Genomic DNA, 19,511 nt, shown 5'->3' with positions numbered 1-19,511 from the left:
ACATTTTCACGGTGCTATTACTAAGACACCGCTATTTTGAAAGTACTTTTCTTTTCACGGTACTATTTATAGGTCACTGGTTTTGAAAATAGAAATGGAAATAGTGACCAGCCGCTTCTTACCACGGAGTTTAAAATCAGACTGACTTGCCTTTTTGACGTCTGCACTTTTATACTGGTTTACTGGATCCAGGAGATTTCTGTTTTATTCTAATTCCCAGACAAGGCACCTCTTTAGCCTAATTCCTCACCCGGGCTTCCTAATTTCTTCACCTGATCAATTAACTTCTTAACTTTTAGATTGGATTTATGCCCTCTGGTGACTTCTGTCGGAACTACAGCTCTCTTTTGCAGCTGGTATGTCGCATGTCATACAGTACTTTACATACACTGAATTTAGAGCACAAGGTCTTGAATTCTAAGATTTGTTCTTTTTCTTTGACGTTATATCAGCTAGTTTTTCAAAGCACAATTAGATATTTTTTATTTTAATTTAAAAGGATGCTTCTTTGGTTAGTGAATCATATAACGCAGCCACACAGAATGCACCTATAGCGCTGCACGTTGCGTTATTTGATTCACTGGCCAAAGACGATCAGTATACTGTACGTCTCTACTGTATGAAAGAAAGGCAAACATTGAAAAAAAAAACAACTTTTAATCTCTTGACTCGAATCTTCGTTCTGCATCCTGTTAAATCAAAATCAAAATATATCTAATTGTGCTTGGTAAAACTAGTTGATGTAACATCAAAGAAAAAAAGAACAAATCTTAGAATTCAAAACCTTGTGCTCTAAACTCAGTAGTGGTCAGTTCAGTGTGTGATTGATCCAAAAAATCTTTTAATTTGAATCCACTGCACTGAAAGAATGTTAGCCTAACCACATAGACAAGGTCACCAGAGGCCTCAGAAGCAAAGAAATGGATCGCACATTGCCAATAGCAAATTATTGAATTGCCAAAGTACTATTCCTTATGGGATGCTGGCATAAATGGGGACAAACAAAAGAAATTTGGAACAAAAGAAAGCTGCAATTTGCAGACAGGCAGCTTCACTGAACCTGTACAAGGTTCAAGGTTTGAACTGGGACGGGTAAAAGGTAGGACTGTGGATACCTAAGCACAGTCAGAAGATAGCAACTAAGGAAAACTGTCGGCTGAAGTTCAAGGCCAGGGTTTTGCAAAGAAGAAGACAGGTAATAGGGAAAACAGCAGTAAGTGAGTGCTTCTACCAGGTCAGTACTTGCCTGTCTGATAGGACGAGGCTGACGAAGTCCCTAAAAGAAGTGAGCAGGACCTCCTAGCGCTGAAGCAGAACTCTTGAGAATTGCGTTTTGAATAAAGCAGATGATGTCACACTTTCACGGGACTTTCTATTGTTTTTCAAGCTGTGGCCGAACCGTTGATACTAAGTATGGCTTCAAGCTGCCCCGATTTCCTTGACAAACATACCTCATAATTTGCGCAGACTGATTTTCCCTTGAAACAGCCAATGGTATAACAACTCTTCCTTTTCTAAGGATTTTTTTCTTCGTATAAGAACCGACTCTTCTACTCTTGTCCAGTTTCTTATACGGTCCATAAACTGTCATTTCTCAGTAGTTCTCCATGACTTGAAATGTTCAATCATGTCTCAACTACAGATATACATGATCTATGTGTTGGCTATAAAATATTTCAATCACTTGAACATTATGAGTCTGAGTAGCAGAGAGAGCTGTAAGAGGCAGAAGGTTTTTCAGGGTAAAACAAGTGACAGCAAGTGATCCAAAGCAGTAAGAGGTATAATCCTGAGGGGCAATAGGTAAGGCAGGCATACAGCAGCAGAATCATTGGCGCATACAAACAACACTGAGAAAGGACTTTGTGGCCTTGCTCTTAAACTTCAGTTATTAACCCCAGTTAAAATCACAAAATGGACTTTATACTTAGACAATCTCTTATTTTTTATTAATATAATTTTGCACAAGGAAAGAACATTGGCTTTTACATTTTGAAATATTTTACATTTATTTTAATATATAAAACAGCAAGTGCTTAAAAATACAGTGATAACAGATTAAAATATTAAATATCAAACTCATTCATAAACTACTGACTGATCATTTTTGAACGTTAATAGCTAATTGTTAAAATAATACCATACGTCCAGTACACCAGTGTACCAGGATAATTAATTTAAATGAAATAGATATATAGAAAGTGCCATTTTGTCATAGTAAAACACTTCTATGGATTAAAGCAATAAACACAGCAATGATGCAGAGGCAATGCATTTAATCTCCAACAATTCTTCATTTACCAATCATTTTGATACCATATTATGGTTGTTTAGGTTTATGTTTTTTTCATTTCATTTGATGGGAAGTTTGTCACAGTACTTGTTCACCTTATTCTAGGAATAATTAACACATACAAACTAAAAATATTGAAGACTCAGTTAGGTACAACAAAGATTTTTTTTTTTTAAATTGATACTTCCACAAATCTTTAAAATTTGATGAATTCCATTCTTGGGATTAAAATGATACATACATGGTAATAGAAGGAAATATACATATGTTTAAGCACCATAAAAAATTGAATAATGGACATGAGTTGTAAAGAGGGACTATGCATTGACATTATTTTCCATGCACTGGAAATAGAAATGTTTATTTCAAAACTAAATCTGCTTAAGGTATCCTTACTAAGGCACATACACTCAGCTTTGGTGCAGCATGTTGAGAGACAAAGAGGCTACAAAATGTAACTGTGTACCACAAGAGTAATTCAAAGTGCACTTACACCAACACCCTGACCGAGTGGGTATGTCATAAGCTTCACAATCTGTTAATGATTCAGGAGTTATTGGACCTTTTTAGTGGCATATTTGATTTACTCCTGAGCTATTTGGACCGCAAAGCCTAATAAAGCATTACTTTGCTCCACTACTATCCTTTCTGACAAATTTATAAGGTCACCATGAATTGTTTCCAACAGGCTTTTAATTATCACTTCAGGCAAGCCTATTTCATTTCTCTCAGTCAAAAGTGGCTGGGGCCACAAGTTAATAAAAACAGGTGTACACATGGCCTAACACTGAACAAAATGGAAAACGACAAAGAAGAAGTAACAATCAAATGTAACAGCCAGAAACAGCCCAACACATAAGTGCTAAGTGATAAGTTATTATCACAGCTGTAGGGTATTTATGTATCCAATTTTAATTGATGGAAAAAACACATTTGCAAAAATATCACATCACATGAAAGGCTGTTGCCAGAAAGGGTATATTTTAATGTTATTTTAGGGTTAACTTGGCACTGACACTTCTCAACGCAGTTTAGATTAGATTAGATTAGATAAGACTTTATTGATCCCGAAGGGAAATTGATGATAGTTTCCAAATATGGAAAGTATTATGCCCACCTGAATGCATATATTACCAAACTAATATAATCTATTGTTGCGACAGCATATCATCAATGCATGTTTGACAGGTTCAGCCACATAAATTTAAAGCTGCCTTTACAAAAATCACTGTACATGATATTGTTACCATGGATACCATGAACACGTACTGCTCTTCCCTCAAATTTCATCAGAGAAAGACCACATAATTTTCAGGAATTAGACCAGTTTTGCCTTCATATGTTGCTTGGAGCCAGCCAGGTTCCACTGAAGGATAGACTGCAGACGAAAAAAACAAAACAAAACAAAACTTATTTAAAACTAACAAGCAAAACAAAAATGTATTTAGTATTCCATCTAGTAAGGTAGTAATTTATGTTAAGTCTATATTCAGCACTAACAAAATAAGGAATTTGATATTTTACATTAGTTTCCATAATACACTGTTTCTGTTCTTTTTATAAACATTTAAAACTGTATATTGCACTTCAATCTCTAAAAGATCAGATTCGCCTAATAGTTACACACTTCAAAGTTTGCAGTTGATTATATTTACAAAAATGAACAGACTAACCTATACTAACTTGGCAGACCAAGTTCACTGTTCTGAAAAACAGACTCAAATCATACATTCTCAGGGAAGTTCAGGATGTTCTTTTAAACTAACTCTGCAAAATATTCTACACAAATATAGATCTACTGCCAAACTCTCATTGGTCATGTTCTGAATACATCATACCAAACAGCTCCAGACAGGGATAAGTCTTGGGAGAGGTGGGTGGCTCTCTGACAGTACTGGGATTGGAGGATTAAATAATCTTCATCATATGAATTTTGCCAGACAATCTAACAACCCAAGACTTATGCTTCAGGTGGGGGTAGTGCAAAGCTAAAGAGCTTATATGAAAACTCTGGTAACAGATGCACCAGTAAAAGGTCAAGACAAATGTTTGGTACATTGCCTCCAAAAAGACAAATCAACGCTCTCATATGGAATTCTATCCTGACTAAGACACAATCACAAATGGAAATCAGTCATTTTGGGGTAACCAAAAAATCTTTGGCTACAACTTTATTGTATCACTCTGCTGTAAAGCTGTATTTTTCCCCAGTCGTAAATGACAGTGGGGAATGAGTGGGAGAGGAAGGCAGAAGGTTATTTGGCCTTTTTAAAACTTCACAGGCTCATCAAACCTTTCTTTTTTGTAATTACACACATCCAGCATATGTCCCCCGGTAAAGCTAAAACAGGCTGTAAAACCCGCATGTTCTCTGCAAAATAGGGTTTTGGGGTAGATGTAAGGTGTGGAAGGTGGTTTGTAATTAATTATATGGAGCCTTAACTGAGACAATCTATAGTGTGTGCTTTATGGTGGCCCAGTTGGTGGGCGGAGCGGTGGCACTGTGGCAAAGGATCTGCGTCTGTGGCTGGAAGGTTGCCGGTTCAAATCCCATGGCCGACAGAGGAATCCTACTCTGTTGGGCCCCTGAGCAAGGCCCTTAACCCCAACTGCTCCAGGGGCGCTATACAATGGCTGACCCTGCGCTCTGACCCCAAGCTTCTCTCCCTGTCTGTGTGTCTGTGTCTCATGGAGAGCAAGCTGGGGTATGCGAAAAGATGAATTCCTAATGCAAGAAATTGTATATGGCTAATAAAGTGATCTTATCAGTTCTTACCGTTTGAAAAGACCGCCCCCTGGGGAAAACTGAGCTCATGGCTGTGCTCTGCTTCACAGGAATACATGGCCTTTGCTTCTCTGAAACACAAGAACAAAGACATGGAATTCAGCTGCATGGAGGATAACAGACTGGACCGGTTTTCTTAGAAGCTGTGCACAGAGCTGTAGTTATGTAGTTATTAAAGGACTGGAATTGAGGAATTCTGTGATTAATATAAATGAGCTCATTATAAATAATCAGTACATAAAACAATGATTTTAAGAACAGATCTTATCCATACCAGTCAATTGCACAGGGCGGTAATACAGATTCATGCAACACGTTCTTTTTGTAGATTTCCTTTAATCAACCTTTTCCAGTAACATTCATTCAGTTTAAGAGTGGATGGTATTTCACAGGTGGGTGGTTAAGAGCTATTCTTTGAAATTCTCTAGCTGAAGGAAAAACTGGATCCTTTTTTTGTTGCTTGTAAATAGTTTTTGCTTCATTCAAGTTAATTATTTCCTTCAGCTTTAATGACTAAAAGTGGCTTTGTATTACCTTTACTCCAGACTGGAATTTGTTAAGATCAAGGTGAAAACTGGTTGTACTTGTCTTAGAAAATATGCATCAATAAATGGGTGTAGATCAAACATCTATGGATAGATTAATGCAATCCTTCAAAGAATACTGTCCTCGTACTAAATTTATTGGATGAACTTCATTTAGGCTTTGACTGTAAATTTAAGTCAACTCAAGATTTAAACAAAGGAGACAATGATGTTGAATACATTACCTTCCTTCAGGAGCAGGCTGTGTGGCAGCAGCATTTTCAAACAGCATAGCCCTTGCAGCCACCCTGGAAGTCACACAAAACCACTTCAATCTTTCCATTGATATGCCAAAAGATATTTAAGCATTACATTCCTGGTATGAATGAGTTGTTTTACAACACAACATCTTTTTCAGAGCGGTGCTTCTCTTGCAAAGACATCATCTAAATACAAATCGTGATCCTAATAAAAGCTGCCTAGACTGAAGGTAACTTTTGTTATGAAAAAAAAGTCCATTCTGTCATACTAACCTTTCTATTGGAACGCATCCCAGCACATTATACAGTATGCCAGAGTAGTATTGTAGGTGAAAACTTCAATGCAGTGGTGTGCAGAGAACCAAGTGTTATTGCCTTTAATTTACATTGGGGGCTACAGTAAGTCAAAATGAACTGAAGTTACTCAAGTGCAGGTCTGAGCTGCAATATTTAGTGTCCAGAGCATTTTTTACTTGGACACTTCTCCTCTCAGTGTTTCTAGACCCCCGGAGGGGGAAGGCAACCTGGGGTTACCACGGAAACACCCAGTTCCACTTCCGGTTGCCTTCGTCTCCTTTCTGGAACAGACAGTAACTTCCTGTCCTGGGCTCAACCTCTACAGCCACAGGGGGGCCTTCCTGCCAAATGTCTGGTGGGAAAATGGCAAGCGCTACAATATTTTACCTTTTTTTAAGTATTGAAATTCATTGCTGCATGTTAGATTTTGCTGTCTTGGAGGCAGTTAAACACAAAACAAAAAACAGATGCTAAACAAAATGGCAATCCTTTAATTTCGACTCTTGTAGCACATAAGCTTTTGCCAGGTAAGGAAAACAAAGGCTGGGATCAACTTTGGATACTGTGTGCTTTTCGCAACGAGCAATTTGATTTATTTCCACTACTTGACAAGTTAAATAAACCTCTCATGGGCTACGCCAGAAAACTCTAGGTCACGTCAACCCTTCTCTGACTCAGTAACTAATTATAGTTGGCTACTGCGTAGGGGAGCTGCATTGAATCAAAGCTCATATTTTGTAGAAAGATTAGATTCGAAGGTTTAAATATTAAACAGGAAATATAAATATATCGCTTCAGGTGGTAGAATTTCAAAACTCGAGTCAGATTTGCTCATGAAGTATCACAGTTATAATGCAAATAGGAACCAATGTTTATTATAAGGAACAGATTTCCTTACACGGATCCTGGCCTCTGGTAGCCATTACTGGCTGAGGTTTCCAATCTGCGCCTGACTGTCAGCTTGGCTGGGAGCTCTGGATTTGGAATAATATTGGGGGAATCTTTCTGCTCTGTGGAGGTGAGGCTTTGCACAGATCCACTGTAGCTTCTTCGGCCTGGGAACGTGAAAACGCTTCATTAGTAACACCATCCTTTCTTTTGAAATAAACCAGACAGACGCTAGGATACAGATGTTTTTCTGATCTTCTCATCACAGTCTCTTATTTTCTCTTTCTTATGGAGCTAAAGAAATTAATAGGCAATAACAAATTAATAAAGCCTGTTTATTTTAAAGATACAAGATATCAGTACTGTTTATAGTAAACAGGCACATTCTCATGAAAACCATACGGTCTCTTAACAAAACAAACCTACTCCTCTGACAGGATAAATATGCATAATGAAAGTGAAGCAGCCCGCTAATTGTCGTTTAACACTGGGGTTACCTTCAGAAAGGTGCAGGGATCTCAGTGAAGGGGCAGCAGAACGGCTCAGCTCTGCCGATTTCAGCTCTGCCAGTCCGTATGGGGTTTTCTTCGGCAGCTCTAGAGGTGGAGACCTGTTCCCTGTGGTGGTGGTGACAGAGGACAGGCTCTGTGTGTCAGACTCCCCATCGGTCTTGGCCGTGTCCTCCTTGGAGCTGGAGTCGGGGCTGGTCGTGCAGGCCGAGCTCTTTGGCCCATTGGATGACGTCTGGGAAGGCGTCCAGCATAGCCTGCTGCCGGACTTGTCCTTGGGCTGAGAGGAGCTTGTTTTCGATGAGCTGTTCTGCTCAGAGGAGTGCGAGGACAGAGACTCGATGCTGCCCATGGGGGTGCTGCCGGGACTGCTGCTGAACGTGTCACCTGAAGAAAGGAGAGGACAAACACATGAGGGGAGCAATTTCCACTGGCCCCTTAGGAGGACTGTAAATGAATGCCCCGCAAATGGACAGCCTTTTTATGGCTCTGACTGAGTCCAATATTCATTCAAGGTCAGATGACCTTGATGTAAAAATCAGTCCCTTGCCAAAATAAACAATGAATAAAAATGCAGGCATTGTCTTTTTGTGTTTTTAAGGTCATAACCCCCCTGTTAACTTTTCATAATCCCGAAGCACCCTGGTTAGGGCTCTGTCCCTCAGGACTGGAGGGTGAAATCCCAGGTGGGATGCTGCAATTGGTCCTTCCTCAGATTCAATTACTCACTGTCCGCATCTGCCAGGCACAGGGTAGGTGTGTAGAGGCCTTTCGGTCTCCGGGACCCAGTGGAAAGACAAATGGCTCGACTTCTGCGGGAGCTCGACCGGGACTGCGGCTGAGGAAGGGGCACATTGGGGTCTGGGGCCTCGTGGAATATCTGCGATGTCGAGGACACAGTCAAAATGAACACTGTTTCGAGTGAGACAAGTTATGTTTATAGATATTAGAAATTATATTTCTCCAGTAGTGAGAAGATTATTTTTTCTGTCATTACTTTTATTATATATAAGATGTATAAATGTCTTAGAAATTCTTTGTTTGCACTATTGTATTTATTTTTGTTCAGAAGCACAATTCTGTGGAAATCTTTTGCTTACATTTTAGCTGTTTTCTTTTAAGCTAACAGTAGATCTGTTACAGATTTTGAGAGATCTGTATTTTGCGGCCTTTTAGCTTTAGGGATCTGTACAGAGGAACAGATGATGTTAATGTTGAATGCCTAACAGTGTGACAATAACTGTAAATCTGATTGGCAAATGGATTGGCTACTCTATCATTTTATATTAGTTTCTCATATACTGCACTTTCTGTATCTTCAGCTCTAGTAATCAAGTCACTGATCAAGATTAATGTCAATGTGAATTAAAGGTTGCTAAATGACAAGCTTGATTTCTTCTTTCTCAAACTAAGCTGTATTAATAACAACCAAAGCTGTAAGAACAACAGAAAATACAAAACCTTTGATAAAACTACAAGCACCAACTTTACACCTCCCAATCCTATTTAATAAATTTACACAGCAGTATAGCAGTATAAAGCAATTTAATGGCATATATTTCTTAATGGTATTAATTAATTCAATGGCTTAAATGTAATACCATACATTTAAGTAAATTATTATGAATATAGTAAAGAGCAATACTTTTTCCGATTAATTAACTTATAAATTAGTAAATGGCGCCACCTGCTGCCAAATGCACAAACAGTTGCCACATCTGCGAAAAAGGAAATACATTGAAATAAAATGTAACAAAATACTGTTTGTATATTAAAGGAAGAAGTCTCCATTTAAAAAAAAAATCACAAGTATGTTTAGCACAGTACACTACAACTCTAAACTCTAAATCAAATGGCCAGCTCTGATCTATGACATAGAGCAACCGAGCTCCTGATGTGCCTCACCTTCTCGTAATTCTCAATTAGAATTTCTACTACGATGTTCTGGAACTTGATGTTCATCATGGCTGCTACTGTCTCCTCCTGCGATCTCATGAGGGTTGGGCCAAAAATCACCCCAAGGTTGGATATTGTCATCAGGTTTTGTTGGCTGTGAGTTGACACCCTGTAGAGAGAACCATAAAATTCACCCAATGTGAATAGCTCATTTATAGCTCATACATTTTAAACTCATTTTGTATTTTAAACTCATTCGATCAGTTAGTGATGGATAAAATGTCACAAACAAGACCTACGTGACCAGGTGCTTTATTAGAATCTCTAGCATCTCCTTGTTTCTCTCTGGCAGCTTGTGAACCAGAGCATGGACAGCACGAACTCGGTAATTCTGATCATCAGACTCTGAAAAATGAAACAAAATCGTGATGAAAAACATACACACAGAATTCTAGGTCATAGTCTGCTCTTCACTAATGTTTTTACCAGAGAAGAAGATTAATTCGTGAACAGGACAATGCCTGCTTTAGGGCAGTAAATGATTGCTAGGCCTAGTGCCAACCTCAGGACCTACAGGGAGCCATCTTATAGATGTATAGCTCATATTAAGATTTGTAGCGACAAGGGGGAAAAAGGACACCTCCCTTTCTTGTGAATTGATGACTACAGCCAGACAGTTGAATGCTAGGGCATGACTAAATTCGTAATAAATTAATAATGACCAATGTATTAGGGTAAAATTGAATTCCCCAGTCACAGCCCAAGGAGCCTCTTTTCCAGCTCTGTTACTGCATAAGCTTCCTTCTACATCTAGTGAAAGTTAACACACCTAGAGAAGGTATTATTTTTTGCTTTAAGGATGGAGAAAACCCGGAGGGAGCTGATAAGGTTACCTTATTTTGACTACCTTGTGTTTGTCTTTGGATCCATCTCCGTCTTTGTGAGGGGAACAGATCAAAAAACTAACTTTGCCAATTTGCCAAAGACTTTGCAACCACATAGGATATACAATATACACTGTTACATGAATCTTCCGAATTCTGCTAAAATACTTTTCAGTGCTTCCAGCACAAAGCATCTCCTCTCTATCTGCACTATGTTTACTTCTGACCTAACGAGAAAAAAATAATACTGTTAATCTAAATGGAGTTCTGGCAGAAAACAATTTTAAATTTTATTAATGCCCACTAACAAGTCAACCCAACAGAATTTATTTAAACTGTTTTCAATTAGCAGACTTTTATAACTTACTGACAGCCATGATGAAATCTTTGTGAAACTTGTAAGTCATCAGTGGCTCTGAAAGGCATCTGGCAAATATACAAATTAATAAAATAAATACCAATTCTGAGAAACAAGAGAGAGAAATATGCAGGGAGAGCCACACACTTAAAATACCTAAAAAGTTAAAGTTTAACATGGGATATTCTCTCAATGTTTGATCTTTGAAACAAGACTGATAATGTACAATAACCATACTTACTGAAGATACTGTTTATAACACTGTAAATTTAATGAAAAGTAGTTTACATTCCAGGGGACAGTAACCTGTATCCTTCATACATATATTTCAGAAGCAATGAATTTGACATTGAAAAGGCATTCCTTATTTAGATGTTGTACACAATCGTACTCTCTGAAATAAAATGAGAATAACTGTTGGTGTCTGTTTATTGAATAGGTTATTTAATTCCTGGTGTAGATCTAGGCATGACTGATGTACAGGTATAGACTCACCTGAGGTAATTCTTCAGCCCACTGGTGACTGTTTTGTTGTCCCACATGTCTGGATCCAAATCCATGTCTGATGGAGCTTTGTTTCCTTAAAAAATGTTAAAGATGCTTTAATATCAGCTCTGTGCAGTAAACATACTGTATATAAAATTCATTATATCCCTGCAATTAGTTTAATGAGTTTTAAGGCAGGAATTACAACGTACAGAAAATAACGTTGCTATAAAATACACAAATTCAAATTTTACACCATGTTAGTAAAGGTGCTAGGTTTAAAGAGTAATAAATCCCAAAGCCAGCTTTAAGGGCTATTGTTCAATCAGGATGCATCATAATGTAAATATCAAAAAAGCTGAAACAAAAATGTGGAAATGTGCTGCTTCCCAATTGGATGTCAAAATAAACAAGCACTGAAAGAGATCCGGAGAAGCTATCTGCACTGTGTAAGAGGAATGCCTGGTGATTAACATCTGTGTTTAGTCTCTTGAAATCTTGCGGCTGCTGAAAGAAATTGAGAAATCACCAAAGTGAACCAGCTAATGAAGAAAACATATTTATGTAACTTTCATTCATTAGGGAATCCCCTGAAATCCATTACGTGTCTAGGTCAATATACTGGAAAATGAACTGAGAAACAAAACCGTTGGTATACCAAACACTGCATTCATCAGCTTCTGAACCTTAGAGTTCACTCCTCCTATTCTGTACAGTCCCATTGTGTTAATTCCTACAAAATACATAAAATAAATTAACATTAGCAAAAAAACAACAACAAATATTCCTCAGTTAATTTTTATGTTTTTTACTTACATTTTAAATTTTTACTCTATTTCAACAAATTTGAGATAACCTCTTAAATGATCCTTAAGAGAAACACAACCACCTCATTCTGATTCTATATTCTGATTTTATTCAATACAGGGTTATCTATTTTAATAATGTTAAATAGAAGCTTATATCTATCCACTAGGCACTCTTACCACTGTTGCTTGTTTGCTGTGCTCTCTTGTGGGCAAACTGTCCACTTCACTGCCCATCAATTTAAAAGGCATGTGGTCCACAGTAGACAATTAGGTAATTGTTAGGTAAACTGTTTCCAAGCTTTATCAATCATGTGAATCATTATCATCTCCCCCCAATCATAACAGCACTGCACCCTTGAAGTATGAATAATTACGAATTATGAACCTTAACAAAATGTGCCTAAATTAATTTTAATAGTCTCAGTTTCTGCAAAACCAAGATGATCTCCAAAGCTAAAGCTGATACCTGGGAGTAACTAATTCCTCTGCAATGCAGGACCGAATGGAGTGTACATCAAATTTTATTTCTGCTAGGCTAAATAGCGTGAAGAATGATATAGTGACATATACATCACACACTATGATAAAAAAGGAAAAAATATGAGTGCACCAATAAATTGCTTACCCCTTATCTCCACCAGGTGTATACACTTTTTCACAAAATTAAAGCCTGCTTCATTGAGGAACACTGCAAATACAACAGTGGGCATTAGTTACACTAATTAAAATACATTACTTGTCTAGTCCCTACTAGAAGGAGAAGAGATAAGGTCATAACAAGAGTAAAGGAAGACTGAAAACCTTTTGATTAACTGCGAGGAATTACAATTGTGTATCAACAGCAAAGTATCTGCCAAGGTCGGTTGCTTAAAGAATCTTTAAAGGGAGTCTAAAAACCTAAGAAACTTTTCATTTTGTGCAATATCCACAATTAACAGGTCTTTAGTACAAAACTTACTCTCTTCTTTCTTGCTCAGAATAGCTGGAAGAGTGTATATCTGAAACAAAACCAAACCCAGAACATTATTGCCGTACATCATATTAGAAACAAATTCATAGTAAGTTTAGATTAAGCCTAGCCAGTTAAAAATTTAAAAAAGCAAACCCAGGTTACATTATTCTTATCCCTTGCCTTCCAACCCCTTGTGGGTGTTATCTTTGAAGCTCACAGGTCAGGTAGAAAGGTATTATAATGCATCTGTAAACACAGTTCTTGCGCACGACATGCTAAGAAAAGAAAGGTCAACATTACACTTTTGTACGGCTTGTAAAAAAGTGGACGTACCGGCTCTTTTCCGTCCATGGCCTCCAGCCAGAGCCTCCGGTTGGATTCGGACAGAGCCTGCAGGGTAATGATGCCGTGCCTGTTTGCAAGAGTCAAAAACCTGAGTTATTAGAGTTTTACCAGGACCAGCTGCTTCTCCTTGCAGCACCCCAGAAGACTTTTATAATAGTCACCTTCTTCTGTTTACCCGGTTTTTCATGATTATACACTGAACCCTTTTACCTAATGAGCTGAGTATCCTAGTCTATCTTTTTGGCATCTCAATTACTGCCCACAGCCACCACCTGTCATCAACATTTTGAAGTAAAATAAAAACCACTAAAAAGCATAACCACATGGCATTCTGTGTTTATTTTCCCCATGGAGAATGTCTCTATATCCACAGACCACTGTACAGTACAGAACACTGTGTACCGATCATAGTGAATGGGAGCTTGTGGCAGTGGTATAGTGAAGTTAACCCGCCAAACCATGACAGCAAAGAATTAAGACACTTACTTTCTGCGGTTTCCTAAACAAGACCATCAACCAGCACAAAACAATTTAGCTGTAAATGAGAACATTTTAAAATTGCTTGGCCCACCCCAGACACAGTATCTTTCTGTGTTGTAATTTTTAAGTGATCCGATAAATCTGTTCTATGATACCTCGTTTTACTTAGTGGGCATATCATAGTGATCTCATAAAATGTGTTGTAAAATGAACATGATAGCTTATCCAAATGAAATGCAGAGACCCAAGAAGAAGCATCTTCATATATATCATCTTCAGACTGTAAGCGTTAAAAAACTGTACTGTCACAACAAAGTTAAATAAGATGTGGACAGTTCACGTTCCCATGAATGTATACAAAAACAGCCTGGGTTTGACAAAAAAAAAAATCCTGTTGGATTTCTTGTATAATCATCTGCTCAAACAGCATTATTCTATAGCTGATTTTGTTATATCACTACTCAGAAGTTACAAAACGTAGCTTAATTGAATGAAATGTATTTTCTGAACTGTGTAATTGGCATGGCTCCAGAATTAATGAAAATATATACACATTTTATTTTCACATATCTTAAGCAATGTAGTTAGTAGGGCTTCAGCATAAAGGCATATATTGTATTATTTACATTTTTGATAAGGTACATCCAATGATCTTTGCAGCACTATACTGCTGAGTAGTAAACAGTGCTGGAAAATGTCTCACCCCATAAGCAATGATTAGTGTAAGCACCTTCTGGACATTTTTCATATGCAGTCACCTAATTAACCACCATGCAGGCCTGCAATAAATGCTGTGGAAAGATGCCGGTCCAAGTCTTTGCAAGAAGAGTGAAGGTGACAAATTGTCTCACAGATCCTTCTTTAGTACTGTAGTTTTCTGTGCTTCACAGGCAATTTTTAACAGCATGTGGTAACTGTTCTTGGCCCTGTACAAATGGATATGCTAGATACTAAGGCTAAAAATGCAAACAGTATGCTTGAGGTTATAGGTTTAACCCTGTTAAAACCCTGTTACAAAATCTCTTTTATTATTATTTTATTACAATTTTAAGGACTGAGATCAGTCTAAGAATGTGCTAATGCATCAATAAATACATAATGATTCATTAATTAACAGAAAAAAATACTAGATTTATACGTGATTTAAAGTTTCTGACTGAACGTTTATAAAATGAGTCATCTTCGAAAGTGTTATTTAATTATTTTACTGTTCCTTCTCTAAAAATAACCCAGCTGAAACAAAAAGAAATTATCAGTGGGTAATGTCTTTTTAATCAATTTGTTACTGTATATTGCATGAGACATGCAATACCATATTTATTCATTTCATTTTCATATGTGAGCATTTCATTGTGAGTCTGCATGTTTGTGAGTAATGTCAAAGCAAATGCAAAATTAAGAGAGTGTGCAAAATACTTTCTGTGAAGGGCTCATCCCTACATGCAATGATGATTTTTCTTTGCAAGGATAAGGATTAGGAAATCATATATTTTCTAAAGCAGGTTTATTACCAGCACACATGCAAACCCATGCAACTGCTCTAGAAAGATACTTAGCTGATAACATACCGGGATTTACAGAAAATTTGAAGAGGTCTGAAAAGATTTCCATGATATTGGGTATTTCTACATTAACATGAAAACAGAGAAACAAGTAGAGAAAGTTTGCTACTTAGAAATGCCAGTCACTGGTATTTACATATAAAGGAACATTGAGATCATGCAGGAAGCAAACTGAGATGAATGAATCTCATTCACTGGGGCTATTTTTATCACATGTTACAGGTCTACTAATTTCTGAGAAGAAGAATGATAAAGTCCTGAGTAACATTCACCTTACTTTGCTAACTTTTGGTTAACTTTTGGTCAATTCAGTAATTGTTTTACTTGTATTTTATATGACACTGAAAATCATATTATATGCCTTTCTGAAAATGGTCTTTGTAAAGAGAAAGTAAAGTTTAAACTGCACATTAAGTCTTACTTATTATGGTGGAAATACTAATGATGGGATAAAGCTATAAGTTGTACGATATAAAATGAATAGAAGCAGCAATATTACACTTTGACTCTACAGTTGGATGCTTGTGCAAAGTATTTGCTCACAATGCCAGATTTTAAATGCTTAAGTTAGTAATACAAAGTGAAACAAAAGGTGCAACAAAGCAGTGAATGAAGACTTGAAAATCCTGGAGGTAGAAATGGAAAACGTGAAACTGGTCCTCTTCTCAGAGCAAACAAACAAATAAATGCAATGAGTACAAACCTCTCTACTACTTCTATGTCAAAACAGAAACGCTTGTCAATAGAATCTGTCTTCCTCCTGATGCAGGACTTCAATTTGAACATTTCAGGGGGACTTGCGACCAGGCCATTCTTTTGAAACAAACAAAAAAAATATATATATTAGCCATCAAGCATTGTATAAGGCAATGCCATTTCATCCTTAAAAAAACAAATGAAGATCTCAATACAAATGGCAAGGGATGCTCTCCAGTCAAATCTGTGATGCGTGAGCAGCAGAGTCATTAACAACTACAGCATTTAACTATTTATATGCACTTACTGTTGGATATGACAGAAACAAATAATGAAAAAAATGCTTCTTAATGACTACATTAGAGACATGTCTGAAATGCAACATTGATGAAGTTACTTTCAAGTGGTTAACTCAGAGATACTCTTCTGGGTTAGTTTCAGCTAAATATGTCAGTCTGAATGTTCCCTTCATCTGTGTTCCAAACAATGAGGGGAATCTATGAGGATCTGGGGGATGTGCCAACAAACCATCTTAAAAGTCTAAATACCGCATATAATAGTTACAATATAGATAAGATATTATAGCAGTAGATATTGGAGCTGTGTTGTACCATGCAGGTGTCTTTTTTAACAATTGAAATGTGTGGCTACTCTGAGGCCACAGAACTGTGTTTGCAGTCACTGGTGCAGTCAGAGAGTCTGGAAAGTACAGTACAGAAATCAAATCCATAAATGACATTTTTTGCACTCTGAATTTTCAAAAACTAATGAATTCGTTTGTCGGTTCTTTTTTTTTTTTCAATTTAAAGGCTTTCTGACCCTATGATTAAGCAATTCAGTGTATGAACAGCTGAGATCCTGGTTTGGCATTATCCGGCTTCACTGAAGGAACAATATCCCGGCTGTCAGGACAAGGATGGCAGAACGTCAGCACTAGATGGACAGAGCCAAGGAGCTGCGGTAAGGGTAGTGAAGGGGTGGAAGACGTTGGCACTGATACAGTATGTCTGCTACGGAAGGGAATTTCATCATCTGCATTCATACTTTGCTGGGTGTGGTAGTGGCTTAACCTTAGTTCTGGAAATTTTCATCAAACTCAAAAAATAAAGCTGCTAAATGTATGTTAACAAGGCAAGAAGTATTTTTCTTTTTCTTTCAAGTAATTTTAGAACATTTGTGGTTTTTGTCCTTTGAAACACATACCATTTTCCCACCCGATTTGATATCGGTGTTGCTCATCGTGAAGGTTTTGCTCCCTTTCTCATATGTACAGTAATGTCTGATCCATGTGAATCCCAGGGGTCCTACAGTACCGGGAAAAAACAATGCATGTTATGGCTGCAAAGAGAAATTCTGCTGGTTCTTGGCAAGAACAGTTTTAAATTATTTGCAAACTCAAAGATGCCTAAGGAGGACTAAGGAAAAAGGACAAATGTTTCTCAGAGTAGATAAAACATCTCACATAATCAGAACACTGCTTTGTTAGATAAAACTGAAAGCAAAAGTGAAACTACATGCTGTGGTGAAGAAATCAATTTGATGTAAACATTAAGAGCAGAATGGAGACCGCACCTGTAGAAGATTCTGTAGTGTTAAAACACATAATCAAAATGGTATGTAATAATACTAGGTATCCTTCAAGATTTTAAAATGTGATTTTGTGAGTGGAGATGCTTAATGAAAGGATCACTAACACACGTACGCTTTTCTTGAACATAAAGATATCCCTCCATTGTCCACTGGCCTGGTGGGTTATAGTCTTGGTCAGCAGATTTTATCCTCTTCATCAGTTTCTCCACTTCCTGCCTGGTGCTCTCGAAATTGTTCCTTGTCTGTAACAGACAAATAAGCTCAGAAAACAAAAGTACTCCAACCACAAACAAAGACAAGAGCCATACTTGAAGTAAAATAAACACACGGTTATAAAACAAATGTCAAAATCACTTATCTAGATTCAATCAAATTATGGTTGATTTTTCAAGTTAATGAAACTGAAAATTGCAAATTACACAAATTACATCAGCAAAGGGAAAGTCAGTCATGCTGTATGTGCAGCCATGCTATTTGCTATAATTAAATGCTGAACCTTTAACAAAATCTGAAATAAACAGGTACAAAGACTTACCTGTTACAGTCTAGTACTGTACTGAATCTACAAATAGCACCTGGTAGGTACATTAGAAGACTGGTTGAAATGTTTCACATGCTTAATAATTAGAAATGTACAGTGTAACACATGAATCAACACAAAACATCTGAGCAGAATTTTGCTTCTAAAATGTTGCTTCCTTGAATCCCATCCCGTTTTTCTTTCTTTCCAATCCTATTAACCCCTTTGACACTGCAGTGAGATGGGAGAGCAGCTCTTACATTCTGTAAATTGAACTGCAGCTGTTGCTTGTAGGGCTCAAACTCCTGTGCCAGCTCGTAGCCCTCATGGTAGAATGTAAACAGGCCTTGGAGGAAGGCCAGCAGCTGTGTGGAAATGAGCGCAGGAAAAATCAAATAAATTAGACACGTCAAATATGTAAATAGAAATGTCCTGAAACAAGGAGCACAGTGATGAGTTATTTGCTTTAAAGTGGAAACATGCCGCGCAGTAATTCTCCTTTTAACAATACAGGTCCACTTTCAGAAAGAGAGTGATCTGTTTCTGTTACGCTTTGAAGAATAGAAGATTTTAGAGATGTTCCACAGAAGCCAGTGATTTAATTGTATTTCAGTATGAGATCTTTTAAGAGCCAGGCAATATATGATTGGGGGTTGATCATTTCTATTTTTAAGATACTTACAGATTTTAAACCAGAGGCATTTTTTAAACTGTATTAGATTACTAATGACAAAAAGCAATTTGTCTTGATTTTTTAGTCAGTAGATTCAGAGATAAAATCAGATTTTGAAGCCAAAATCTGGGGCTGCAGTTCTAGAAGAGTGCAGCACAGACTGGTGCAGAAAGCTTGAAACTGCCTGCCTTTCTTCTACATATCGACAAGAGTAAAAGAAGGCAGGCATAATGAGAAGCTGCATTACAATTTCCCAAACTGCATTTTTTCTGTGTCAGATCAAGGTATGCGGAGCTAGAAGCTGGGTAATTGCTTTTGTGTTTCTTTCCAGTACCAGTGTTAGTTCTAAAACGTGCTGAAGGGTTTTAATATTTGACAGATTTCTGCACAATCACTGTCAGAAAAAGGCAACTCACACAACATACTTTTATATACTGAGAGTCAGTATTGAACGATTTGAGTAAACTCAACAAACTTCTTGTATTTTTAACATCTATTAGTATAGAAGAAGTCCTGTTGTGAAGTGGAATTATAAATTGCAGGCCATTGTATAGGTAGTAACAGCACTGTACTGCAATAGAACACTGGCTGCTCTATTAGATCCCAAATGCCAGTATCTCATCCTTTATAGCATGTGCTCCAAATCTTCCCTCTTTCCCTAGGATGTGTAAATGTCACATTTACATTTTTCCAGCTGATGTTTT

General features: G+C 37.3%; 1 protein-coding gene across 2 annotated transcripts in view; it reads right to left on the bottom strand.

Annotated features, from left to right (window-relative positions):
• Positions 1-1,927: 1,927 nt before the first annotated feature.
• Positions 1,928-19,511, bottom strand: part of arhgap42a (Rho GTPase activating protein 42a) — a 72,567-nt gene continuing 54,983 nt past the window's right edge. The window contains exons 7-25 of one of the 2 annotated variants that reach the window (XM_088921887.1): positions 18,395-18,499; positions 17,727-17,856; positions 17,228-17,328; positions 16,032-16,141; positions 15,335-15,391; positions 13,275-13,353; positions 12,948-12,987; positions 12,615-12,677; positions 11,839-11,913; positions 11,190-11,274; positions 10,704-10,762; positions 9,752-9,857; positions 9,462-9,621; positions 8,286-8,436; positions 7,545-7,943; positions 7,058-7,214; positions 5,848-5,910; positions 5,070-5,149; positions 1,928-3,671 (exon numbers count right to left, since the gene is read on the bottom strand). In XM_088921887.1, coding sequence (XP_088778013.1) covers positions 3,583-3,671; positions 5,070-5,149; positions 5,848-5,910; positions 7,058-7,214; positions 7,545-7,943; positions 8,286-8,436; positions 9,462-9,621; positions 9,752-9,857; positions 10,704-10,762; positions 11,190-11,274; positions 11,839-11,913; positions 12,615-12,677; positions 12,948-12,987; positions 13,275-13,353; positions 15,335-15,391; positions 16,032-16,141; positions 17,228-17,328; positions 17,727-17,856; positions 18,395-18,499 — 2,109 coding nt within the window. In that variant the 3' untranslated portion in view covers positions 1,928-3,582. The remainder of the gene's footprint in view (positions 3,672-5,069; positions 5,150-5,847; positions 5,911-7,057; positions 7,215-7,544; positions 7,944-8,285; positions 8,437-9,461; positions 9,622-9,751; positions 9,858-10,703; positions 10,763-11,189; positions 11,275-11,838; positions 11,914-12,614; positions 12,678-12,947; positions 12,988-13,274; positions 13,354-15,334; positions 15,392-16,031; positions 16,142-17,227; positions 17,329-17,726; positions 17,857-18,394; positions 18,500-19,511) is intronic. The other variant, XM_088921888.1, reaches the window with a different exon arrangement.

The sequence above is a fragment of the Atractosteus spatula genome, chromosome 7, assembly GCF_055471065.1.
Source record: "Atractosteus spatula isolate fAtrSpa1 chromosome 7, fAtrSpa1.hap1, whole genome shotgun sequence".
NCBI classification, from domain to species: Eukaryota; Metazoa; Chordata; class Actinopteri; order Semionotiformes; family Lepisosteidae; genus Atractosteus; species Atractosteus spatula.
This window is presented reverse-complemented; position numbering and strand designations above follow the sequence as displayed.